A 24,538-nucleotide genomic window follows, 5' to 3' on the forward strand; every position below is an offset into this window, starting at 1 on the left:
TTGTGGTAAAGCGCGGGTTGGGGCCCTTCCCCGCACTCGCGCCGCGCGGCCTCGTGGGGCTTCTGGTTTGCGGGGCGCGCGCGTCCTGGTGGGACTTGTAGTCCGCGGGGCGCGCGCAGCCTGATGGGACTTGCAGTCCGCGGGGCGCGCTGGCGGGCGCCTGGTGAGCTGGCGGGCGCCTGGTGCCGGCCCCGAACCACAGCTTCCGACAGGCTGCGCGGCCGGCCCCCGAGCCCCGCCCAGCCCGCGGAGAGGCCCCCGAGCTTATGGCTGCGCTCCCGGCCTCAGCCGACGCACCCCGCCCGGTGCCGCCGCCCCTAGCGGCTGGAGACGGGCCAGACCGGCTGGAGGGGAAGAGCGAGGACCGGTAGGCGCGGCGCGCCCCTCGCGTCTCGTGGTGGGGGCGGCTCCGGGAGCCGAGCCTGGACCAGCGGAGGGTCCCCGGGGCCTGGCGGTGGCGGGCCCTCGCGGACGGCCGCGGGAAGGGGCCCGTGGGCAGGGCCCGCGTGGGGCCTCGGTCTGTCCCGAGCAGACGGGGCGCCGGGCCAGCGAGCACCCGGGCTGGACTGTGCGCCCGCCGGATGTTCCTAGATGGTCAGTTCGTTCCGGGAGCCGCACGGGCTCGGCCTGCCCCACTCGAGGCCGGAGGTCGTGATGCTGGGCGGCGCGGTGCTCAGTGCCTTCCGACTGCCGGCCAGGCTCCGGGGGAGGGGACCCTGGAGGCTCTGGGGGCTTTGCAGGAGGGGAGGTGGTGGGGGTCACTGTCACCTGGTTGGGGGGGCGGCTTCCGCTGTCAGCCTCGGGCCAGGCCCCAGGGGGTGACGGCTAAGCGGCGCTCGGGCGAGGGCTGGCTCCTCACTTCTGGATCTGAACCGTCCCTGGGCCAGGGCCAGCGCTGGCCCCAGGTTGGGGCCAAAGGAAACTTTTCCAGCCAGGTACCTGTTCCTGGGAAGTGCCGTGGCCTGGACTGCTTGGGACTGTCTGGGTGCTGCCAGCAGAGCCGCTGGGCAGGCGGGGAGACGGGTCGCAGGGGTGAGCTGCCGGCAGGAAGAGGCTCCCTGGGCCTGGAGGAGCATCTTGTGTTCCTCTAGGCTCACCCCCTCCTGGGGAGCAGTGACTCCGAGCCTGGCTCAGGGTGATAGGGTGGAGGAGGGAGGATCTGAGTCTGTGACACCTATTAGTTCCAGAGAATCTGATGTAGCCTGAGACCACATAAGCTCTTGAGAAGAACACTCCCTGCAGACACAGAACGGTGGCAGCAGCCGTCTGGCTCTGCCCCGTGCACAGACCGCGTAGTGGGCATGGGTGCCCCTCACGGGGCCGGGGCGGCAGTGGTCTTCCTCTCCTCGGAGCGTGGTCCTCAGGGGACAGGAGGGGAGCCAGGGCCCATGGGGTGGCCCTGGAGCTGCCTCTGGACATCACGGGGAAATCGCTCCCGTTACACCCTGTCTTCTCTGCGATGTTCCTCAAGCACGTGCCCTCCCCCTCCGTCCCTGCATGGCCTGAGGGGGCCAGAGCGGGCTCTGGTCAGTGTCCGGGTGTCTGTGCAGATGTCTCCAAACCGAGGCTCTCCCCGCCTGACCACGGCTCCGGCTTCGCCTTCCGCATCATCGTGGCTGCACGATGTGGTCGGTCTACCTTGCCGTGGCTTCTTGTGTGCCTGTCCCTCCGGAAGGTCAGTCCGGTGAGGACGGGGACCTCGGCCTACCTTTGCACTGGACATGCTGGTGGACAAGTGAGCACCTCGCAGTGGTGACAGGGTATCCCTCGGGCTGTCCCTTGGTGAGGTCCAGGTGGGCACGGGTCTGGGGGCTGCCGCTGGGCGCCTGGAAGGAAGCTGGCTGGACTCACCTAGAGCAGCGAGAAGGAGGGGGTCCCATAGGGGGATTTCCAATGGGGGGGTGGGGACAGTGCAAGTTCCTGGAGCCTGTTGCACCCCTTTAGGGCTGCAGCCCCCCCAGCCCCCCAGTTCTCTCCCTGCTCTGAGAAAGCTGCCCTGATTTCCCTGTCCCTGAGCCAGTCTGGGACCGCCCCGCCTCCCCAGGCCAGGCCCCAGTGGGCCAGCTCCTCCCTCCTGCTTCTGGCTTCATTTGACTCAGTCCCCTGGGAAACTTTCCTAAAGCAGGACGGGGCATCAGGGCTCCTCAGCCCCGAGCCTGAGTGCGGTGGGCAGGGCGGGAGCAGGAGGGAGCAGCTACCGTGGGGCAGGCCTGTTACCCTGAGGCAGCGCCCGGGAGGGGCCCCCTTCAGTGTGCGGACCCCAAGTGAAATTCTTTCTCCTCTGAGCCCCTGCCAGCCGTCTCCACGTTGATGTTGTCGGAAGCCGACTAGGAAAGCTGGTGTATAGGCTGGATTAATCACAGGGAGGGGGCCAGGGACCTGGGACAGGAGTGAATACTGCAGCCGCCCACCCGCGGGCCTGCTCTTCCTCCTGCTGCCAGACTGGGGCGCGGCTGTGTCCCCAGCTGAGCAGTGAGCGCGGGTGGCCTTGGGGGACGAGCTGGAGCCGCCGTGGAAGGGGTGGGGCGGGCAGTTATTCTCAGAGGAGGCCTCAGCCGGCTAGAGTTTCAGGTTGTTTATGCCTCTCGGAGGCACCTGGGGGCAGGGGTGCCCAGCTCAGCGCCGCTCCTCGCTGACGGCTTGGCCGGCCGAGAGACACCTCCGATGTCCCTGTCCCGCTCGGGGGGGGGGGGGGTGCGGGGGTGGGCCCTGCAGTCCCCGGCAGACCAGGGGTCTGGAGCTTTCTCCAGGCTCTTCTGGAGGAGGGGGCACAGTGGTCCTCAGCCAGCCCTGGGTGGGCAGCGTGCCAGCCTGAGCACAGGAGGGGCAGTTCACACCCGATGCTGGCCTGAGGTCCGCCTGGCTGTCTTCGGCAGGTCAGTGCTATTAATATCAGGCCAGCGCACGGCCCCCAGCCGGGTGATCCTCTTATGCCGGTAGCCTCGGCCTCGGAGGCCAGCGGTGAGTGCTGTTGCTTCGGCACGGGCTCCCGGGGCCTCTCACCTGCTGGCCCCCCGCCTCCCAGGGGACAGCCTCTGCCAGCCAGGGCTTGGACCCCACTTCGGCTCCTCACCTGCTGTGCCGCCCACCCGTGGAGGAGCAGTTCCGGGGGCTGCTGAGCTGTGCTGGGGGGCTGCCGGGGGTCGAAGAGGCGGCGCGATGATGGCCTGCACACACCTGGGATCGCCCTGCCGTCCCGGTTTCCCCTGTGTCCTGGCCATGAGCAGCCCCCCAGCTTACCCTGGCATCAGGGTCTCGGGGTGCTGGACCCTTGGCGCAGAAGGCAGGTGAGTGGCAGGCCTGCTGTCTTCCGGTGAGGATGCCCGTCTTTGCTGCGTCTCGGCCGCCCCCAGCCCCGTGTGCCGTGTCTAGTGGACATCAGGGCAGAGACAGGCCAGGCAGGTGCTCGTGGGGACCAGCTGCCGGCTTTGCTTGGGGCTCTCAGTTACCAGCCGACCTGTGTCCATGTGGCTCATAACCCTTTGGTTGAAATTGCCTTCTGTCCTTGTGGCTGGCAGCACCCTGGCCATCTGTGAGCAGGGAGGTGAAGTCCTTCCCACGTCACAGTTTGTCCTGTTGTGAAAATGGGGTGAGGCCTGCTCTGAGGGCACAGTGAGCTCTTTCCCGGCTTTGAGAGGGAGCTGGGCTTTTGGAGGAGGCAGCGGAGCTGGACTTCGTTGCGGACCCGGCCCGATGCCGTTCAGGCCTGTTGCAGGCCTGTGGCCGGACGGGTTTCTGGCAAGGTCGTCCCTGGCTAACCTTCGGCTCTTCCCCGAGGAGGCGTCCGTCCCGGGCTGTTGGCGCCACAGGCCTTGGACGTTGTCAGTGGTAGTGGTCGTCGTCACCTCAGTAGGACAAGGGCCAGTCACCGAAAGGGGTGAGGGCTCCTGCTGGACGGGCCAAGGGCACCAGCCTGGGGTGAAACGCAGGGGAACGGGAGCAGCGCCAGCCCAGGCCTCCCATCCCACATCGGTCCCGCGAGGCCGTCTGGCTGTCCGTGAGCGTGCTGGGCACAGGGGCTGGTTTGCTGGGGCACTGAGGCCCTGCTCCTTTGCAAGCCAGGCTTTCTGTGTTGGCTTTTCCTCCCCGGGTAGAGGCGCAGACTGGACTTTTTCTCTGGGGCTGTGCGGAGCTCCCCTCTCCAGCTGTAGGCTGTCGGTCATCTCCAGGGTCTGTGGGTCGCTTGCGGGCAGGGCAGCTGTGTGTGAGCCCTGGGGGCCCCGTGCTCGCTGTTGGGGGACAAGTGCGTCCAGGGCAATGGCCAGCGCTGCCCTCTGGCCGGGGCCTGAAGACACCACTGCTTGCGCTCCGTCCGTCTCCTGCTTGGCTGAGTGAGACATCAAGTGAGCCGTCACTGCCCTGTCATCTGGGTGTCCCACTGTGTTGTTTGCTCCACGGACGCGTAATTGCTGCTTCCAGAGGCAACACAGGCAGCCAGTGACTCCCGGGGCTCGCTCCCCACGCCGTCCCAGTGACGGAGGACCGAGGCGGCCCGGTGCTCTCTGTCCCCCAGACGGTGCTGCACGCCTCCTGTCACATCCGATGGCCGGCTTTCCTGCTGCGTAACTTGTGCTGACACGGCCCTCTGTGCCCTCGAGAGCTGCTGGTGTGGCTCGTCACGTGTTAGGCCTGAGCTAATTCCTCCCACTGCTCTCCCCCCGCCCACACACATGTGCACACAGACGCCGTCCTCCTGGCTCTTGGCAACGCTGGGTGTGCTGGGAGCACCGCACAGCTGGAAAGGCCAGTGTTCCTGGCGGGGGATGCCCGGGCCACCCTGAGCAGGAGGCGCCTGTCATGCCCTGGGCCAGCCGGCCCTGCCCTCGCGGGGACATCTCCCCGAGGCCACTTTCACAGCACCCTGCGCCCTGGCTGGGACAGCAGGCTGTAGCGGTGACAGCGAGCTTCAAGGACAGACAGAGGCGTGGTTTGGTTTCTGATAAAGCAGGGGCGTGTGCTCATAAAACATGCAAACCTAGCGGAAGTCCTTGCTCCTGCCCTTGGTGGCCGTCTCTGTGCACGCGTCTCACAGGGCGTCTCACAGGCTCCCGCTGGCTTTCATGGCTCGAGGCGCTCTGCCGTCTCACCTGATGGTGCCTCGAGGAGGCCGGCCGTGTGTGAGGCCGGCCGTGTGTGGCGCCTCCTCCGGCTCCCGCCCGCGCCCCGAGCAGCATCACGGGGGCTCCAGCCACGGGTGGACACGCGTCCTGCCACGGTTGTCCGCTGCACCCCCAGCTTCCCGGTGCTTTCTTCCTGCCTAGCCGATCAGCTTGCCTCCGGAGTCTCCGGGGCGGGCCTGCAAGCTGACGCCGTGAGCAGCCTCTCTCTCAGGCAGTGGTGGAAGCGCCTTCTCCCTAAGCTGGTCCTGCCCCCGGGGCCACCTTCACACTGGGTCTGCGTCCCAGCCTCTCAGCATAGGCTGAGCCGGCATCGGGCAGACGCTACCTCTCGGCGGGCCCTCAGCCGAGCCGAGCCTCCCCAGCTGTCCCTGAAGGCTTTGAGGCCCTGAGGCCTTGGGCCAGTCATCACTTCTGTGCCCTTTAGGGGTATAAACCTACAGAGAAGCCAGCACAGCCCCACTTGAGTGGCGTGGCACGGCGAGAGCAGGCACAGGTGGCGTCTGCGTCTCCCAGGCGGGTTCCCGCCTTGTGCACGGCCTCTGGGGGCCTCCGCCCTTCGGCAGGGCGCCCTGGGTCTCCCTCCCGGTCCGTCCACACCACGTCCGGCCCATCCCTTTTGTCAGCGGCCTCTGTCTCTGGAGCCCCTCTCCCTGCGTGCCCCGCAGGGTGGCACAAAACTAGAGGGCCGCCCAGAGTGTGCCTGGGGAGAGGGCATAGTCCTCGACAGGGTCTTGAGTGTCCTTGGCGTGCCCACCTCTCATCTCCTGGGGGAAAGGGGGCCCTCGTGGCCCTGATGCAGCCCAGTCCACGTGGGAGGAAGAGCTGGGCCCGGACAGCGCTCCCCTTGTGTCCTCCTTGCCACTTGCTGTCCCTCTGGATTTGTAGACAGTGACAGTCCGAGGCCCCGGGCCCAGCGGATGGGCCGCGGCCAGGTTTGCTGTGTCCCGCGCACGAGCCCGCTCACCTTGGCCGTGCCCACGTGCCTGCGTGGAGGCACCACGTGGACCAGTCACTCCAGGCCCAGTGTGGGGTGGCAGGGGGGCTGGTGGCTCTGGGCCGAGGCAAGCGTGCCCCCGCCCCACCCCCAGCAGCAGCAGCAGCAGCAACGCGGAGTCCTTGGACAGGCTTCTCCCACCCGTGGGCGCCGGGCGCTCGCCCCGGAAGCGCACCACCAGCCAGTGCAAGTCTGAGCCGCCCCTGCTGCGCACCAGCAAGCGCACCATCTACACGGCGGGGCGGCCGCCCTGGTACAACGAGCACGGCACCCAGTCCAAGGAGGCCTTCGCCATTGGTGAGCGTGGCTGTGGTGCATGGGTGGGCCGAGGCCGCCGCCCGCCCAGACCCCCGAGTGGGCGGGTCAGGCAGAACCCACCGCCATGCCCGAGCCGGTGTTTCCCTGACCCGTGCCGCTCGGGCCCCTCGGTCCAGGTCAGCCCGGGGTGGAGGCAGCGTCGGGTGGCGGGCACCGCTGGGACCCATCTGTGAGGCTGACCTGGGCCACTCCGCTCAGGGTCTCTCTGCCCCTCCCCACAGGCCTGGGAGGCGGCAGTGCTTCTGGGAAGACCACTGTGGCCAGAATGATCATCGAGGCCCTGGACGTGCCCTGGGTGGTCTTGCTGTCCATGGATTCCTTCTACAAGGTAAGGGTGTCCTGCACGAGCAGCTGCCTCCATGAGGTCCACGGCTCCTGCCCCTGCAGATGCTCCTCCCCCCGCAGGTGCTCCTCCTCCGCAGATGCTCCTCCCCCCGCAGGTGCTCCTCCCCCCAGGTGCTCCTCCCCCCAGGTGCTCCTCCCCCCAGGTGCTCCTCCCCCTGCAGATGCTCCTCCCCCGCAGGTGCTCCTCCCCCCAGGTGCTCCTCCCTCCGCAGATGCTCCTCCCCCTGCAGATGCTCCTCCCCCCGCAGGTGCTCCTCCCCCTGCAGATGCTCCTCCCCTTGCAGGTGCTCACCAGGCAGCAGCAGGAACAGGCCGCCCACAACAACTTCAACTTCGACCACCCAGATGCCTTTGACTTTGACCTCATCATCTCTACCCTCAAAAAGCTGAAGCAGGGCAAGAGTGTCAAGGTGCCCATCTACGACTTCACCACCCACAGCCGGAAGAAGGACTGGGTAGGCCCCGCAGGCTCAGCTGCACGGGGCTGGCACAGGGGCCTCAGGGCCGCTTCAACACACACGATTCCTTTGCAGAAAACGCTCTACGGTGCAAACGTCATCATTTTCGAGGGCATCATGGCCTTTGCTGACAAGACACTGCTAGAGGTGAGGACGGGCTCCAGGATGGATGGCCTGGCTCCCGGATCCTCCCGTGGGACTCACCTTAAACCTGCCTCCATCCCCATCCCGTGCCGTAGCCCCAGGGTTGGGTGAGGAACGACATTGTCTCCTGAATCTCACCGCCCCCCCCCCCCCCAGTCAGGGTTTTGGCTGCTGTTCTCTTCGGTCCACGTGGCTGCCAAGGTCAGAGCGATGTTGGTGGGAGTGGGTTCACCTGTGGGTGCGCATGTGCGTATTCTTGCCTGGGAGGGAGCCAGCCTTCTGCGTCTGCACTGTTTGTGAGGACATCCTGTCCCCTGGGAGGCTCTGGGCAGCTGCCCCAGGTGTGACCCACTCCGGGCCAGGCCTTGGGAGCCACCTTCCCCGCCCTGCCAAGGCCCGAGGGGGCACAGCCGGCTATGCCCTTGTCCTTGCTCCTTCGCTGGTCCCGAGTGTGAGCGTGCTCAGGCCCCAGGAACCCCACTGCTCGCCACGCACGCACACACACAACACTCCACGTGCAATGCACACCCCCCCACACACGCAGCCACACCACACGCTCCCCCTGCCCCATCCAGACCCGAGAGGTGCCGCGCAGGCCTGGTCTGCTCCCGGGCCCACACGCGGACCAGACGTCTCTGCCGGAGGCCGTCCCCTGTTGCTCACTCTGGTCCTGCTGGTGACAGGGCCTTGCAGCCCCCTGTGTCAGGCCCGCTTCAGCAACTTACTCTCCCCGTCCAGCTCCTGGACATGAAGATCTTCGTGGACACGGACTCTGACATCCGCCTCGTGCGGCGGCTGCGCCGTGACATCAGCGAGCGGGGCCGGGACATCGAGGGTGTCATCAAGCAGTACAACAAGTTTGTGAAGCCCGCCTTCGATCAGTACATCCAGCCCACCATGCGCGTGGCGGACATTGTGGTGCCCCGGGGTGAGCCTGCGGCCCACCTGGTGGGGGGAGGGCAGGGGCGGGCAAGGCCGGACCTCACCCTCCCTCCTGTCCCGACCCAGGGAGCGGGAACACAGTGGCCATCGACCTGATCGTGCAGCACGTGCACAGCCAGCTGGAAGAGGTGAGCCGGTGTCCAGGCCCTGCTCCCCACTGCCGCCTGCCTGGGCGGCGCCCACGTTTACTGCCCCGTCGTGTGCCGGCCAGAGGCAGCTGGGCTCCCTGAGGGACCACGGGGCACGGAGTATCTCCAGCGCCCCCAGCCTGAGCTGGGCCTCGTACGGAAGGGTGCGCTCCTGTCCCTCCAAACCCTTTTGGGCCACCGTTGGGTTTTGGTGCCGAGTCCCACGTCCTGAGCATCCTAGGAGGTCACACACCGCGGGGCGGCCCAGGGCGCCACCCACCCTTCGGGCAGGCTTTACGATGGGGTGCTCGGGGCCTGCGGAACAGAGCCCCAAGGGTCCTGGCTCTGACAGCTCAGCCCAGAGGTGCCCACGCCAGAGGCCACAGGGAGCTGGCCCCCTCCCATGGCAGGCAGCCCCCCGGGACTCTCCCGCTACGGGGCTGTGGTGTGTCCGTGCCTGGGTGGGGGCGGCCCGGCTGGCTGAGGCACACGGTGGCGACAGGCCGTGCCGTCCGGTGACTCCGAGGTGAGCAGTCTGCTATCACTGATGCCCCACCCCATTCCCTTGTGTCTCCCTGTGTCGCTGCCGCAGCGTGAGCTCAGTGTCAGGTAAGACTTCCCACACCTGTCTGCACAGACGGAGGCATTTCCAACATCCACAGGGAGCTCGGAGTCTGGGTTGTCACCCAGGCAGGCAGCGAGGTCCCCTCCCACCATGCCCACCCCCTGTGGTGGACCCACCCCAGGCACAGAAGGAGTGGTGTGGTGGCCGCCACACCGCTTCTACCTGCCCTTGCCAGTAGTCAAGGGAATTAAGGCCCAGAGAGGTTAAGGTGTTTGCCCAAGTTCACACAGCACCCTTACTCTAGGCTGGCCAGACCTCTCTGGAGGCTCTTACCCGACTTGGGGCTGGTTGTGTGGGGTCGGACCCGAGGGCACAGCTGTCCTGAGCCAGCACCGCTGTGCCCCAGGGCTGTGGCCACAGGCCTGTCCTTCAGCAGCCAAAGGGCCTGGGTCTGCGCCTTCTCTGCTTGAGCCGAGGGGCGGGTCTTTATTCCCCCAAGCGGTGCTGAGGCACCCCACCCCCCGCGTCCCAGCACCCCGGCCCACCCTGGCCCTGGAGCTGAGGCACAGAGAGCCAGGAGGAGCCCCCAGGAGTCCTGGGCTGCGTGTCCTTCCTGCCCACAAGAGGGATGGGGCGCCTGTCCCCACGCAGTGGTCGGCGGAGCTGGGAAGCACCAGACCGAGCCTCCAGCTCGAGCTGCATTGGAAATGCCTCCAGGCCCGGGCGCCGGCCTCCAGCTTCCTGCCCACGCATGAGTCTCCGCTTGCCTCTCACCCGGCCCGGGGCACCTGCGGGTCTGGCCACGTCATGTCCTCTGGAAGCCTTGGTTCAGAGAAATAAAAGTTTCCAGGAAGCGTGGCTGTGGTGGGTGGGAGGGAGGGACCCGCAGGGCTGAATGCAGTGGACTCTCGGGTGCTCGCGGGCCCGGGGGCGCGGGCCGCAGGGTCTCCCTGCCACCAACCCGGCCTCCTGCTCTTCCCTTCCCCAGGCCAGCCGGTGGCCACGGAGACCACCGTGCTCCCCGCTAAGTGGTCTTTTCTCTCTCTTCTTTTCCTCTTCTTTGTAAACCCTGGGGTTTCCTGCCCTGTTCCCTCCCTGACCTACTCTTCGCCTCTTCACCCGGTGGGCAGAGGAAGCTGCGCTGGGATCTGTGAGGACAGAGTGCTCTGGCCGTGGTGCTGCCTGCGCGCTGTGTGCCCGGCGCTCTGCAGGCTCCGCCCCTCCCCTCCCCCCCACCCCCCCCACTCCCCCACCCACCCCCCCACTCCCCCACCCACCCCCCCACTCCCCCACTCCTCCTCCTCCTTCCCGCCCCACCCCGCTCCAGGCTGGGGCAGCAGGGGCAGTGCGAAGCCAGCTCTGCCCGCCTCTCCTGAGGGGGCCGCACATCACCTGGGGGGAAGCCTTAGGCGCGGCTTGGCCCCAAAGCTCAGCTGTTTCCCCAGGGAGAGGTGTCCTGAGGTTGGGGTCCAGATGCCCAGCTTGGGGGCTAAGATTCATCTGCACGTGTGAGGCCTCGCCCTCCCACTGCCAGGTCCCGAACGGGGAGGGGACCTGGAGCGGGAAGAGAGGCTCGCACCGCAGCCCCTGCTTCCTGCCTAACGGTCAGCTGCTCTGCCTTCCACCCTGTCCGTTAACCATTGCCTGGCTGTTACGGGGGAGGGCATCTCGGGATGGGCCCCTCCCTCCAGATCAGCCACTGGGAGGGTGGCCTCCACCCTGCACACCCACCGTGCCCACCACGACTGCCCCCTACAGTCTGCAGCGGGAGGATGGGGCTCTGGGGGGAGATGCCCCTTCTTGAGTTCCCAATCGCTTTGTGTCCCCAGGGCCGCGCTGGCCTCAGCGCACCAGTGCCACCCCCTGCCCCGGACGCTGAGTGTCCTCAAGAGCACGCCGCAGGTGCGGGGCATGCACACCATCATCAGGTGAGGCCCATCCCACTCCCGCGGCCTGGCGGGCGGGCGGGCGGGCGGGGCCGACCTTCGCTAATCCAACCGGGCCCGCCCTTGGCAGGGACCGGGAGACCAGCCGCGACGAGTTCATCTTCTACTCTAAGAGGCTGATGCGGCTGCTCATCGAGCACGCGCTCTCCTTCCTGCCCTTCCAGGTGCGGGGCGGGGGGAGGGAGGGGGCCGAGGGAGTAGGGGGGAGGGGAGGCTCCTCGCGCTCACGCCCCGCCCCCGCCCTGCGCAGGACTGCGTCGTGCAGACCCCGCAGGGCCAGGACTACTCGGGCAAGTGCTACGCGGGGAAGCAGGTACCAGGGGCCTGACCTGGGCGACCAGGGGCTGGGGCGGCCGGAAGGCGGGGGCCTGGCTAGCTCAGCCTCGTCCCCCCAGATCACAGGCGTGTCCATCCTGCGGGCCGGTGAGACCATGGAGCCGGCGCTGCGGGCCGTGTGCAAGGACGTGCGCATCGGCACCATCCTCATCCAGACCAACCAGTTCACCGGGGAGCCCGAGGTGGGGGGCCTGGGGTCGGGGGGGGGCGGGGAGCCCAGGCGCAGCCTTCCGTTTGGGCCGCCCTGACCCTGCGGCCGCCTGCAGCTCCACTACCTGCGGCTCCCCAAGGACATCAGTGACGACCACGTGATCCTGATGGACTGCACAGTGTCCACTGGCGCGGCGGCCATGATGGCGGTGCGGGTGCTGCTGGTGAGTGGGCGGGAGGGGGGCGGCGGGCGGGGGCGGGCGCTGGGCCCGGCTCACGCCCTCGCCGCGCAGGACCACGACGTGCCCGAGGACAAGATCTTCCTGCTGTCGCTGCTCATGGCGGAGATGGGCGTCCACTCGGTGGCCTACGCCTTCCCGCGCGTGAGAATCATCACCACGGCGGTGGACAAGCGCATCAACGACCTCTTCCGCATCATCCCCGGCATAGGTGAGGCTGCCCGGGCCTGTCAGCGACAACTGGGGTGGGGGGGCAGGTGGGCCTGAGTCCCCACCACAAGGACCTGCTTCTCCCCCCAGGGAACTTCGGCGACCGCTACTTCGGGACCGACGCCGTCCCCGATGGCAGCGATGAGGAGGAAGGGGGCTCTGCGGGGTAGCCGCCCACCCCGCCCCCAACCCCTCCTGCTTCCCCGGGGCTTACAGAGTAGAGATGCTAACTTATTTGAATTAAAAAACGTGTTACCGGTGTACCTTGTCTAAATATTTTGTAAAATAAAACTTGAAAATGAAGCTGTGACTGGTTAGCTGGGGTGCGGGAGTGGTGTCCCGCCTGGGCCCGGGGCTTGGGGAGTGGCTCCCAAGCTGCGAGGCCACTGTGGAGAGGGAGGGACTGAGGACCCTGGCCTCCGCTGGGTCCTGGTTAGGCCCCCGCCTTCCCCGCAGCAGGACAGGAGCTTCTGGTCTTGTACGTGGCTTTCCTCACCGTCTAGAGTCAGTGCAGATTTAGGAGAGGGCAGAGCTGGGCCTGCAGCTCCTGGCCCTGCTAGACTGGCCCCTCGGTGGCCACCTGGCCTGGGCCTGGGGCTCTGGGTCTTAGAAGTTGTCAACAGCCTCCACAACCACTTCCCTCCCCCAGCACGTGTTTGTCCGCAAGGCAGGGGCGGAAATGGGTGTGGGCGGGGCTGGAGGAGGGAGTGAGGAACCGGCCCTGGCCTCGCAGGAACCCCACTTGCAGGGGACGTGGCCGGTGCCTCGCTGAGCCGGCCACACCGCTCAGGGTCAGAAACCACATCCCGCCCTGCCTTCACCACTCCTGGGCAAGGGCACCGGCGAGGGTACCGCCAGCCTGGCTCGAGAGCCTGATGCCGATCGATTCGCAGCTGCTGCGGGTGAGCTCTCAGAACCATCCCCACCCCGTCCTCCGCCTCCTGGCCTGGCACTTGCCCTTTCCTGCCCTCCTGGTCTCCTCGGTTTCCCCTCACCTCACAAAGGCCATGTCATGGAAAAGCTTGTCATGGGGCGGGGACAGGAAGTCCCTGGGTGGGGCCCAGGCCAAGGGCAGCAGATAAAGGCGGGAGCTTGTCCAGAGGTGGCCAGGCGCCAGGGTAGAGGAGCGACACAGCCCCGAGGTCAGCAAGAGGGGCATCTCCTCCCCAACCTGGTGAGTTGACCCTCCCCCATATCTCCAGGGCCCCATTCGTTGGTTGGTTGGTTGGTTCATTCATTCATCCTGTGCTCTGTGCCTGGAGCCTGGAGGCCACAGCAGGCCTGGCCCTGCTCAGGTGCTGTGACGCGGCTGATACCCTTCTGTCTGGCCAGCTCTTCCCAGATGAGCAATGGGGCAAACTGTTGACGAGGAGCTGGGCAGGAGCTAGGTCGTCCTGGGAGGGTCCCCGAGTCCAGCTAGAGGATGAGCAGCTCCCACAGAAGAAATCAGACCCACATGTGCTGATGCGTGTGCAGATGGCCACATGGCCCCAGACACACACATGTGTGTGATGCAGCTCAGGGCCCCCACCTCACTCAGCCACCAGCCTCTGGGGGTGGGACGGCTTCCTCCCACTTCTCGAGGGTCAGTGGTGGCCTAGGGCCGAGCCCTGCCTGCTCAGGCTGGGGTTCCTCATCAGAGACGAGGTCACGGCTTAGGGGAGTTCTTGGGCCACTTCCTGCCAGGACCCCAAGGGGTGGTAGAAGAGGGTCACCTTCCAAACAGACCTGACAGAGGGTCTTCGGGGTGCCGATGGGAGGAAGGGGCAATCCCTCCAGCCCCAGGGAGCCTCCTGGTCCCAGAAACAGGACCAGGATCCAAGGTCCAAGGCTGTGCTGGGGACAGGGCTCAGCACAGCCACTGGAAACATCGGGGGCTTCCCGTCTGGGAAGAAACCTTGGGCGGTGCCCTTCAGGGCCGGAGGAGCCCACCCCCAGGGAAAACCTCTCAGGCTGTGTGGCAGCTGGGACTGATTAGCAGCCCCTGGTGTTGCCTTCCGGGCACCTGGGCTCCTGTGGGCCCAGCAGAGGCCGAGGGGTCGGGGGAAAGGGGAAGAAGCTGAGGGTGGGGCTGCAGCCTGCAGCCTCAGAGCCCGGGACAGGACAGGGGGCGGGAAGCAGAGCCGGAGCCCCTCCCTCACTTGTCCAGAAGTTCCTGGGACACAGGGTGAGGAGCCCAGAGGAGCAACGTGCCTGCTGAGGCGCCATCAGCCGCCTGGGCCGCGCCTCCAGGACTGTCCAACCTGAGAATGGTGAGCATCCAGGGACAATCTCAGGTTCGTCAGCCCGCGAGGTGCCGCCCCCTCCCCAGCAGCAGCTGCCACGGGGCGAGGGGCACGTGCACTTGGGCCAGTCGGCAGAAGGATCTGGAGGGTCGGTACCACCTGGGCAAGGACTCCGCCCGTCACGGTGTCTCCGCTGGGCCACCTGGCGTCAGGACGCACCCACAAGACGCCTGTATCCTGGGCCCAGCCTGACGCAGCCCTAAGTGCTCCAGGGTGAGTCCGAGGAAGGGGCACCTGTACAGGTTCCCGGGCCAGGGCCGGGGCACGAGGCAGCCAGAGATGCTGCGGGCCGCTGGGAGACTTCCAGGCTCTCTGAGGTCAAGCTGAGGGCTTGTGGGTAGCAGGAAGGGAGGGGGCCGTGGATTCAGATGTGAAGGAACAGGGCAGGGGCAGCAGGTGGGTTTTAGCTGTGCTTGGGTTAGAAGGGTAAGAAAAGGGCAGCTGGCACGGGGTTCACGGGGACCCAGGTCTGTGACCCCGGGATGGGAGCCATGGCGACATCAGCAGCGACACATCCGCTAGAGCGGCCGCACTGCCAGGCGGGCGGGCCGGCCTAATTCCCCGCGCGGGGCCCTCGGGCGCCGCTGGTCACCGATGGCTGCCCACTGCGGGGGCCGAGAACCGCCCCGGCGTCACGTGTCTGGGGGTGGGACTGGCGCTGGCTTGGACCCTCCCCAACCGCCACCACGCCCCCCCCCCCCAGTCCCAGCGCGAGCGGAGTGTCCCGGCCCAGGGCTGCTGGGGGCCACGCGCCCGGACGGAAAGGGCCGAGAGCACAGGGCTGGACGGAGCCGCGGTCTCGGGCGCCGCGGGTGCTGCCTCGGGGCCCCCCGGAGTTCTGGGGAGTCCGAGCAGGGGGGTCTCCCTGAGGCCAGAGGGAGCCGAGTCCCCGGGACTTGGAGCGGGTGGGCGGCCGGGCGCGCCGGGGACCGGGGCCGCTCCACAGCGACGGGTTCCTCCCGCCGGGACGGGCCGCGCGGCGTCCTCGGGCGCGGAGCCCGACCGGGGAGACGCTGCTCCGCGCGGGCAGGTGACGCCGGGCGCGCGCGGACCCCCGCCCCTCCTCGTGGCCACGCCCCGCGCGCCCACGGGCGGGGCTGCCTCGTGGTGCTGCGAGTGGGGCGGGGAAGGGGGGCGGGAGGTGCGCCTAGGACCCTGCCCGCACGCTGCGACCCCGACGACCACGACTTCAGCCAGGGTCCTGGGACTGGGCACCGGAGGGCAAGGGGCATCGGGGGGACTTCGGAGTCTTTCCGAAGCGCCATTCAGCCACGCCCGCGGCCCTCGGTCCCCCTAAACACGGGCCAGTAGGGTTGGCGGTCCCGTTGCCCACCACCCTGAATGCGCATCATTAAGGGTTGGTGTCACGTTGTCACGTCCTGTTTCTCTTTAAGTATCCCAGGTAGAAAATACTGAAAATAAGGAAAAACGTCTGAGGACGCCACGGCTGGCAGGGAGATGGGAAGGGGGCCTTCCTCTCTGTGGATGTGCAGGGCATTTGGGGCCACCAGTCAAGGGAGGGCTTCCAGACCCCTGCCCAGCGATGGTCCCCGGCGAGGGCAGTGCAGCTCTGCTTCACCAGCCAGTAACTAAAACCCACCTGTGTCCTCAATTAACAAGACCACCAACCACTTGTGTTTAATTCATATGATATATGCTGTACATAAATTAACTAGACCTAGATGTAGCCACACGGATTAAGAAAAAAAAACCCTGCACTAAATGAACACTCACAGTGATTTAGTGCTGTACAATTTATGTAAATCTTAGAAATCAGTGGTACATGTTATTTATGGATGCTGAGACTGGTAGGCAGGGTTTAAAACCACAAACAGAAGTGAGCTGAAGTGCCTAGTGGGCCACCTCTGGGCCTGGGAGAGAGGTACAAATGGGTCTTCACTGTCATGTTTTCTTCTCTGGAAAATCTAAATTAAACTACTTCGTATTTGTTATGTACAAATAAAGAGTTTCAAGGTGTTTGTTATACAAGTCTTAGTATTTTTAGGCAGTTTTGATTTTTTGAAATCATTTCTGCCAGGCCCTTCGCTAAGACCAAGGACACAGAAGGAAGACCCAGCGCCCCCCCCGCCCCCGAGGGGGGCACAAGCGTGAGGGGCCATCACCCCCCGGGGTGTGGAAGGTGGCGACCGCAGCCGGGGCCTGGTGTTTCTGGAGGCACCTGCTCCCGACAGCCCTGCAGGGCCAGGTAGTCAGACCCATGGGCCTCCTGGGTTAGGGTGGCCTCTCCCACCTAACGCCAGGGTCCTCAGGGCCTGAGCACCCCGATGTGTGCAGAAGGGCACACGTGGTGGACGTGAACCCCCATGGACATACACGCCCTGAGGCAGAGATGGCGCCTCCTGCCAGAGCCCAAGAGTGGATGCTTGTCTCGGGTGGGGAGACAGGCACAAAGGCACCTGCCTGCACCACGTCCAGGGGGGCGTGGTGGTGCTCAGGCTGTCCCCTGCTCCTCTCTCCCTGTCGTCCAGGTGATGGGGGGGAGGTAAATCTCAGAACTCTCTGGGGGCCAGGTAGGAGGACGGGCCCTGCCTGGGAGATGCCAGAGAGCAGGGCCGGGTCCCCAGCAGCTTGGCGACAACCCAGGAAGACGGGGCAGCGGTGTCCAGGCGTGAGGACCCGAGCATACTCCACGCCGATGCCCTGGGTGGAGCTGGACGTGGGTGGGGCTGCCCAAGGGGCAGAGGAGCTGGCCAGGTGCCCTCTGTGGTAGCCCTTCCTGACTTTGTGCTGCCAGCTGAGGACAGGCCCAGGACTGGCCTGCTCTCCTGGAGAGCTGCAGCCCCGCTCACCCGGCCAGGCAGCTGCTCACGGGCAGCAGGATGGAGGGGCCGCTGTCTGAGGGCAGCAGGGATGGTTCCCAGAGGCTGAGGTGGCAGGACGGTCAGCTGGGTGGAGAGGAGGGGACAGTGGGACCAGTGGTTGTTGGCCACTGGCTTCCTGGCCGTGTCCCAGGAGGGCTCCAGGACCCACAGTCCAAGCTGCCCGTGGCGTGTGGCTCTCCCAGCTCACACATTCCTTCCTTCACCCCAGTCGTGGTATTTAGAAAATGGAGGGGTCTGTCCACACTCGGACCAGGCAGGTGGTAGTGAGGTCCCAGCCTCCAGAGGACTCAGGAGGGCCGCTGAGGTCAGCTGCCCCCAGAGTGCAAGACTCCCCTAAAGCCGGATTGTGCAGGGATCACTGAATAAGACACACACCCAGTCTGCAGTGAAAACATTTATTTTTTACAAGTTATCTTTATTATAGGTCAACATTCAGACGTAAGAGACCATCACCATGGGGAACCACCGTGACCCTCCAGCCCCGCCCCAGGTGTGTGCGTGGGCTCAGGGCAGAGGCCGGTCCCAGCAGCAGGACACAGCAGCACACGGACGATCGTGGTCCACGCGCCTGCGTTTAGCTTCTAACCATGACGCATACGTGTTTCAGTGTAAACTGCTCCCCTCGCCCACCCTGAAACACCCTTAATTCCAGGGAGACAAAATCACCAAAAGCTGCTGCCCACAGGACCCCAGGCCCAGCCGCTTCCTGCCCCGGGGACCCTCCAGGGTGGATCTGGGGTCAGAACAGAGACCCCTTTGAATGTGGCTTTGTCACTGATTGTATCTGATGCTTAGAAAATTGGTTTTAATGTTTCAGGGGAGGGAGGGGTTTCCAGCCACTCAACTCTGGGTCAGGTGAGCCCCCAGGTATGGGTGTGACCTTGGCAGCCCTGCACCCTACCCTGGAGGAGCCGACACCCGCAGCGCTCGGGCGCCCGGCCTGCCGTCCACACTGATTCCAGGGACACAACAGGGCCGGTGTTTCCTTCTGTGCACCTGGCAGAGGAGCTCGCCCAGACCCCCTGCTCCTGCCCCGACTCGTCAAGAAACCAGAGGCTGTTTTGGAGCCCGCTTTTATTGTACTGTCGCTTTGCCCCGGACGGCGGCAGTCACGCCGCTGGGTGATATATACATATACACATATGTACACACACTGCCCACACCTACAGCAGAGACAACGCCAACCGTGCTTGAAAGGACAGTAAAAATGCTGCTTTTGCCAAATTCCACAGGAGAAGGAGTCACAACCAAAACAGCAAAACAGGTGAGTCCTGTGTCACACGGGCTCACAGCTCAGAACGCTGGGAAAGGAATGAGATCAGTCACTTTTTCACGCCCCTCACCCCCCCCCCCCCACCCCGCGCTGTCCCCCTGGCGGGATGTGCTGAGAGCCAGGGAAGAATGGACGGGGCCCCTGGGCTCTGCCCCCGCAGAGCCTGGCCCCTCCAGGGAGAGCCCACGAGCCGGTGCCCACCCCCCTCACAGGTGGTCTCACACCAGGGGCCACGGAGGCTGCCCGTCTCCCCGGTGGGCACTGCACAAGCTCCCCTGGAACAGACCGCCCGAGGTCAGAATACACCAGATGGTCCTGGCAGGGCCCCTCCCCGAGCAGGAGCCCTGTGGACACAGCACGCCTAAGGGGCCCCAGCGGTGCTGGCTGCTCGACTCATCAGAGAAGTAGGAAAGCTCACGCACGACCGGTAACATCTACAGCAGTTTGAAAACAGAAAAACGCCCGGAAAAGACAAGAGACCACGTCACCAAGCAAAAGCAGAAACCTACGGGCCGGCAGCTCCCGTCTGCACCCTGTGGCCTCTCCATGCTCCCTGCAGGCCACAGGCGGGCAGTGCTGCCATAGCCTCAGGGCACCCAGCACTGGCCTCGGCGGCCCTGGAGCGAGGGCCGAGGCGCTCCTGTTCCCACCACAGCAGGCAGAGAGGGTGTCCCCTCCGAGCACACGAACGGGGGCCCTCCAGACACAACACCCTGCTCACCAGGGAAGCAGGTGGGCCACACAAAGAAAAGGGAAATGCAACCAGGGATCTAGGTCTTCAGTCAGGGGAAGGGCCTGAAAGCACAGACAGGGAAGACTTTGAAAGGGCTTCTGCCTCCAAATCAACAAAGTGGACGTGCTTCGGGGTTGGGGTCGGGGTCAGGGGAGGGGGGGGGCGTGGTCCAGACCCTGCGCCTGGCCCCTGGGGTACCCAGCTCTCATGGAGTCATCAGCACCGCCTCGAGGATTGTTGTCACCACCGTCACGATTTATTTAGTTTTTACAAATTCTACAGGAGACTGGGTTCAACAAACTTCCGGACCTGCCCCTCTGGCCTCCAGGGGAGCATCACGTTTCTAGCGGACGATCAGTAAGATTCGGGAACCAAAAGACACCTGGCAGGGACTCGCCCTGACCTGCGTGATGGGCCTCGGAGTTTTCTGCCCGCGAAGCAGTGACACAGTCCCGGTGGGAGGGGCGGCTGCCCACCTGAAGCCCCACCTCTGAACTTCGTGCTTGGCCACTCCAGGGAAAGACAACTCACTTCCTAAGTCATTTCCAGAAACGCCAGGAAGGCCGACTAGGGCCTGCTCTCAGGCTGAATTCTTGCTGGCCTGGAATTGGCACCTAAGACTGTCCTAGTGTCTGGCCTCCTCCCTGTTCCAGGGTAGGTCAAACAATGGATTTCTTGTCCTTTTGAGAGGTCGGATTTCAGCAGATTATTTCTCATTTAACATCAGCGCAGATCTCCCCTCTTGCTGAACATCTTCGTGATTGTTTTCAAGGGCAAAACCCCAAACAAGATGGAACCCACACGTGCCCACGGACCTGGTGCCTGCAGAGCCGGCTGCTCACCCCACACAGCACCGCGAGGGCAGCAGGCAAGCTGGGGCCTGGGCGGGGGCGGGGCGGGGCGGGGCGGGGGTAATCAGTGGCTCGGGAAGGTGTCCTGGTGCGTCTGGCCTCCTTGCCTGCAGCCCTCTGCCCCACGGCCTTCCCTACTGGACGTTCCGGAGGAGCCCAGCGGTCGCGAGGTGCACGATGGGAAACCAGACCCACTTGGGCCACGCAGGTCCCGGGGCAGGTGCTGGTCTGACACGGGCCCAGCACAACCACGTCTCCAAGTCCTCAGAGCAGGGGCCACCACAGATCTGGACGCGGACAAGACAGACTGGCTTCCAACAGCCCACAGACGGTGCACGGACAGACGTGCGCGGGGCTTCCGTGGTCTGGCTGCGGGCTAACGAGCCCAAGGGCACCAGGGCCACTTGGGGACCCAACCCTCTGCCCAGAGTGTGCCTTTGGTCCAGCTGGTCCTTTCTCCATGAGCCCGATGTCTCTAGCTCTGCCCAAACCATCAACGACGGCCAAAGGGAGCAGTCGGAGGAAAGCGGGTGGGTGAGGGCTCTGGGAAGCACAGAGGGGAGGGCTGTGCAGCCCACTTGCCACCGGCAGCCGGGACCCTCAGCCCCCCTGACCACCACTAATTGGGCCGCTGCTGCCATCTGTGGTTCTTAGAGGTTCAAAAAAGCATTAGCAAGAGGCCAGGAGGGCCTGAAGGAATGTGGAGGGAGATGCAGGGAAGGGGAGAGTGGAGGCCGCGGGAGGCGCCCCTTCCATCCAGCTCATGGCCTGGGGACGTGTGGGAGCGTCCCCACCCCGGGAGGGAGCACGTTCGAAGTGCGGGGGCCTCACAGACATGGGGAACAACTGCCACGAGGCTGAGCAGACGGGGGGAACGGGTCCCGCACAGACTGTCCTCGGGACGAACGCCACAGAAACACCCCGGCGCTGGGAGAGGGGGCCCAGCTCCTTCCTGGCAGGTGAGTCCAGAGGCCCTGCCTGTGGCCACATCGTAGGCAGGCACGGGGCAGGGAGCAGACCCCACGGCTCCAGCCAGGCAGCACCTGCCTCAGGCCCCCATGGGCACGGGGAACGGAGCGCCCGTCCCGCCCGAGCCCGCCTGACCGTGAGGGACCACACAGGCCGTCCAACCACTGCGTCGACCTGCCCGAGAGCCCTGAGGCGGCCCCACGTCCGGGGAATGCGGCCTGGCTGCAACACGCTCACAACACAGACAGACATGGAACGTAACCCCGTACATGCTATTAAAAAAGGAAACAACAGAAGAAGAAGACCGTAGCTAAACTGCTTTAAATACTGCATGCTACGCACTTCGTGTGTCAGGGATCGGCGGGCGGGCGGGCACAGAGGCGGGCTGGCGCTGCGCTCCCGGGGCCAGGGCGGCTCCCGCCCCCTCTCTGGGACTACAGTCCATGATTCTAAGGTCGAGCGGCTGGGTGCTGACTGACCCTCGAATCACAGCTTCTCCTGAATTTAGTTGAACCCATCGGTGTGATAGCTGGGGTGGGAGTCGGCTGTGAGCTGGGTGGTCTCCGTGGCAGACGCCGGCTGGATGACGATCGGCGTGTCTGCGGCCTCTGCAAGCAAGCGACGCGTGGCGTCAGGTCGGGCCGGTGGGCCTCGCGGCCCCTGACACCGTCTCTGGGTGACACGCTCGGCCACCTGGTGGCTCAACCGGGGTCGGAGGTCGTTAAGACGAGCGCCCAGGGCGGGGCGAGGCTGCCAGGACCTCCGCCCCACACGACCTTCCTCGGCGGCCTCGGCCCTCGGCCCTCCCCGCCTACTGAGCCACCACAGTCGGCGGCGGGGACAGCCCTCCGCGCCTGCTTTACCTCCGGCGTCCACGTTCACACCTCAACCGTCCCGCCGCCACCACAAACACTCCCGCACAGTGTCAGTGCCCTCCTGTTTGACGAGACAGGGCGACACGTTCAGGGCCCGCTCCGGCCCCGCCCCTCGCGCGCGCCCCGGGCGGCGGGCACACTCACCCCTCTCGTCGGACTGCAGCTGCGCTTCCAGGTCCTCGGGGGACACGTAGAACTCGGTCTCCTCGCCCTCGGGCGCCTTGGGCTTGCACTTCCCGCAGCAGCAGTTGAAGCAGCAGCAGAGGCAGCAGCAGCAGTAGCAGCAGGTGAGGAGCCCGCAGAACACGAACAGGGCCTGGGGGCGGGAGACGTGGCTGTGCGGCGAGGCCGGGACGCAGCGCTCACCCGGCACCCCCCCCCGCCAGGGTCACAGAGGGGTCCCCACACCAGCAGCGGACTCTTTTCCAGATCAAGGAGAATAAAGAAAGCACTGAACACGGGAAGACAGGAGGGCAGGAGGGAGGAGACCCGCTGCGTAAAGAAGGGTGACTTCTGAGAGGGGAGGAGGGCTGACCGGCCGCGGCCAGACCGGCTTCCGACAGCCTAGTGCCCGGCAGCGAGCCACATGCTCGGGCCTTACACGACACATGCTTTGGACAGAATCAGGAAACCCAGGAACGTTACGATATAAAACAGTAATATTTCTTCAGAAGTTTCTCAAGCTAGATATTTCTAACAAGTCTTCCCTAATCACAAAAATAAATCTAATCACAAAGTGATGAAAAAGCTCGTTTCCTACTTCTACCACAGTGACTCACGAAAGAAAATGCTGTGGACGCCACCACTCAGCACAGAGCTCGCTCTGTGCGCTCGGGCTGGATGCAGGCAGGCCACAGGCCAGCTACAGTCCGCTGGGACCGGGCTTTTGCCCCTATCTACGGGGACGAGGAGCCCGCCATGTGCCCAGATCCACCTGGCGGGATGCGAGTGTGGGAGCTGCGTCCTCACCTTGGCCCACCAGCTGGAGAGCACGAAGTAGGTGTTCACGTTCTCCTCCCCAAACTGCTCGGCCACGTAGAGCCCCAGCGAGCCGTACTTGTCGTAGATGTTTCTCCTCGTGGCGTCCGTCAGGGTGGCGTGGGCGTTGTTGATCTCCTTGAACTTGTCTGCGGCCTCTGGGTTATCTGGGTTCTTGTCAGGGTGATATTTCAAGGCCAGCTTCCTGCAAACCAAAACCATCTGTTGGCCTCACGTCTCATGCCCATCCACCGGATGGAGGGCCGGCAGAGGAACGTTTACCCGTCACCACCTCCCTTTCCAACCGGCCACAGAACTAGAGAACGCCAGGCTCAACAGAAATCTCTGCAATTGTCGCAGGGCAAGCCTCCCGTCCTGAACCATCCACAGAGCAGCAAGTGCCCGGGTGAGAGCTGACCTGCGGGCACTCCCAAGAACTTCCAACCCCGCTGCTGCCCTCTAGCGTCCTGACTGTACATTTGCCAAACAGAGGGACAGGCAAGGAGCGTGCGGCACAGGCATTTTATTGCACTGATGAGGAGATAAGCTGAGAACACAGAGGACGGTGTCGGTCTCTGGCAGCCGCTCAGTGACACCGCACGGGAGGGGCCAGCTCAGCCATACGGGAGGGCTACCCCGGGGTGTGCAGACCCTGCCCTCACAGCTCAGCACATCCAGACCTGCCCCCCGAGCCGTCTGTTCCAGGGTAGGGAGTACACATGACCCACAAACTGCTATTTTTTTGTTGCCAAGAAAACATTAAGGTAATAATCGTAAGCTATAAGGGAACACACTACACACACAAAGATGCAATGGAATGGCTACCAGTGAAACAGCGAGTAGGCCGGGGAAACACACGCAGATAAAAGACAGGAGGGGCGGGAGCCGCCCGCCCCGGGCCCAGGCCTCTTACCGGTAGGACTTCTTAATGTCATCCGAGGTTGCATTCTTGTCCAGCCCCAGAACGTGGTACAGGGATTCCCCAGAGGTAGAGAGTGAGCGCTGTCTCTGGTCTGCCATGGCAGGCTAGTCTACAAGGAGAACGCAGAGAAAACATCAAAAAGTACAGATAAAAATGCCAAGCGCAGAGCTGATGGACTTGATTCCATTTGACTATTTTAAGCAAAAAAAAAATCACAGCACTTTGTAGGGGTCACAACGTACACCAATATAACACATTCAACTACAGCAGGAAGGAGGTGTGGTCCTACGTGGGGGTAAGGGGCAGTTTCTAACTGTGCTACACTACTGTCACCCTAAGTAGACTGTAAAAAATTTAAGTGTGTTTATTGTAATCCCCTGGGCAACCTCTAAATAAAGACGTAAGGAGGCAAAGCTAGAAAGCTGAAGGGAAAATGAAAATGAAACTCCATAGACTAAAAACTCCATTAAGAGGAAGAGATTGTCAAAATGGATAAAAAATGCAAGACCCAACTAGACACTGTCTGCGAGAGACACTTTAAAAACAGAGCCTCAAAATACATGAAGCAAGTGCTGACTGAAATAAGGGGAGAAGCAGACAACTTCAGTCACAAAAATCTTAACACCCCTCTCTCAGAAACTGACAGAACAGACACACACACAAAATCAGGAAAAATACCGACAATCTAAAGAACACTATCAACCACCATGACCCAATTACCTCTACGACACCCACATCCACAGAACTTACACTTCTTAAAAATCACCAAGACATACCACATGATGGGCCTTAAAACAAGTTTTAACAAATTTAAGTGGACTGAAATCATACACAGTATGTCCCCAACCCTAACAGATTAGAGATCCAAAGGAAAATATCTATGAAAACCTCAAGTGTTTAAATATTAAACGATA

At 64.2% G+C, this 24,538-nt stretch overlaps 2 protein-coding genes across 12 annotated transcripts in view; one reads left to right on the top strand and one right to left on the bottom strand.

The window, feature by feature from the left end:
• Positions 1-111: 111 nt before the first annotated feature.
• Positions 112-12,198, top strand: UCKL1 (uridine-cytidine kinase 1 like 1). 8 transcript variants are annotated; one of them, XM_036824768.1, is made up of 15 exons: positions 112-367; positions 6,209-6,411; positions 6,654-6,760; positions 7,062-7,232; positions 7,311-7,382; positions 8,118-8,307; positions 8,388-8,449; positions 9,042-9,058; positions 10,844-10,942; positions 11,031-11,124; positions 11,211-11,273; positions 11,356-11,478; positions 11,563-11,670; positions 11,740-11,896; positions 11,986-12,198. In XM_036824768.1, the coding sequence occupies exons 1-15, from the start codon at positions 267-269 to the stop codon at positions 12,063-12,065; spliced, it is 1,647 nt and encodes a 548-aa protein (XP_036680663.1). In that variant the 5' UTR covers positions 112-266; the 3' UTR covers positions 12,066-12,198. The 8 variants fall into 8 exon arrangements, with proteins under 8 accessions (XP_036680663.1, XP_036680661.1, XP_036680662.1 ...); XM_036824766.1 differs by lacking the exon at positions 9,042-9,058 and adding an exon at positions 10,145-10,164; XM_036824767.1 differs by lacking the exon at positions 9,042-9,058 and adding an exon at positions 10,145-10,164 and having other exon boundaries at positions 6,212-6,411.
• Positions 12,199-17,404: 5,206 nt separating this feature from the next.
• The window catches only part of DNAJC5 (DnaJ heat shock protein family (Hsp40) member C5), a 31,169-nt gene continuing 24,035 nt past the window's right edge, over positions 17,405-24,538 (bottom strand). For 3 of the 4 annotated variants that reach the window (XM_036825245.1, XM_036825244.1, XM_036825243.1), the window contains 4 exons: positions 23,616-23,733; positions 22,694-22,907; positions 21,869-22,040; positions 17,405-21,457 (listed from right to left, as the gene is read on the bottom strand). In XM_036825245.1, the coding sequence (XP_036681140.1) occupies positions 21,354-21,457; positions 21,869-22,040; positions 22,694-22,907; positions 23,616-23,722 (597 nt within the window). In that variant the 5' untranslated portion in view covers positions 23,723-23,733 and the 3' untranslated portion in view covers positions 17,405-21,353. Of the gene's footprint in view, positions 21,458-21,712; positions 21,786-21,868; positions 22,041-22,693; positions 22,908-23,615; positions 23,734-24,538 lie in introns of all 4 variants that reach the window. The other variant, XR_005016420.1, reaches the window with a different exon arrangement.

The sequence above is a fragment of the Balaenoptera musculus genome, chromosome 15 (assembly GCF_009873245.2).
Source record: "Balaenoptera musculus isolate JJ_BM4_2016_0621 chromosome 15, mBalMus1.pri.v3, whole genome shotgun sequence".
Taxonomy (NCBI): Eukaryota; Metazoa; Chordata; class Mammalia; order Artiodactyla; family Balaenopteridae; genus Balaenoptera; species Balaenoptera musculus.

Coding starts and splice junctions, on each gene's coding strand:
- UCKL1 (XM_036824761.1), top strand. CDS start 2,665: ATGTCCCTGTCCCGCTCGGGGGGGGGGGGGGTGCGGGGGTGGGCCCTG. Junction 6,761..7,061: donor CCATGGATTCCTTCTACAAG/GTAAGGGTGTCC, acceptor CTCCCCTTGCAG/GTGCTCACCAGGCAGCAGCA. Junction 8,308..8,387: donor GGACATTGTGGTGCCCCGGG/GTGAGCCTGCGG, acceptor GTCCCGACCCAG/GGAGCGGGAACACAGTGGCC.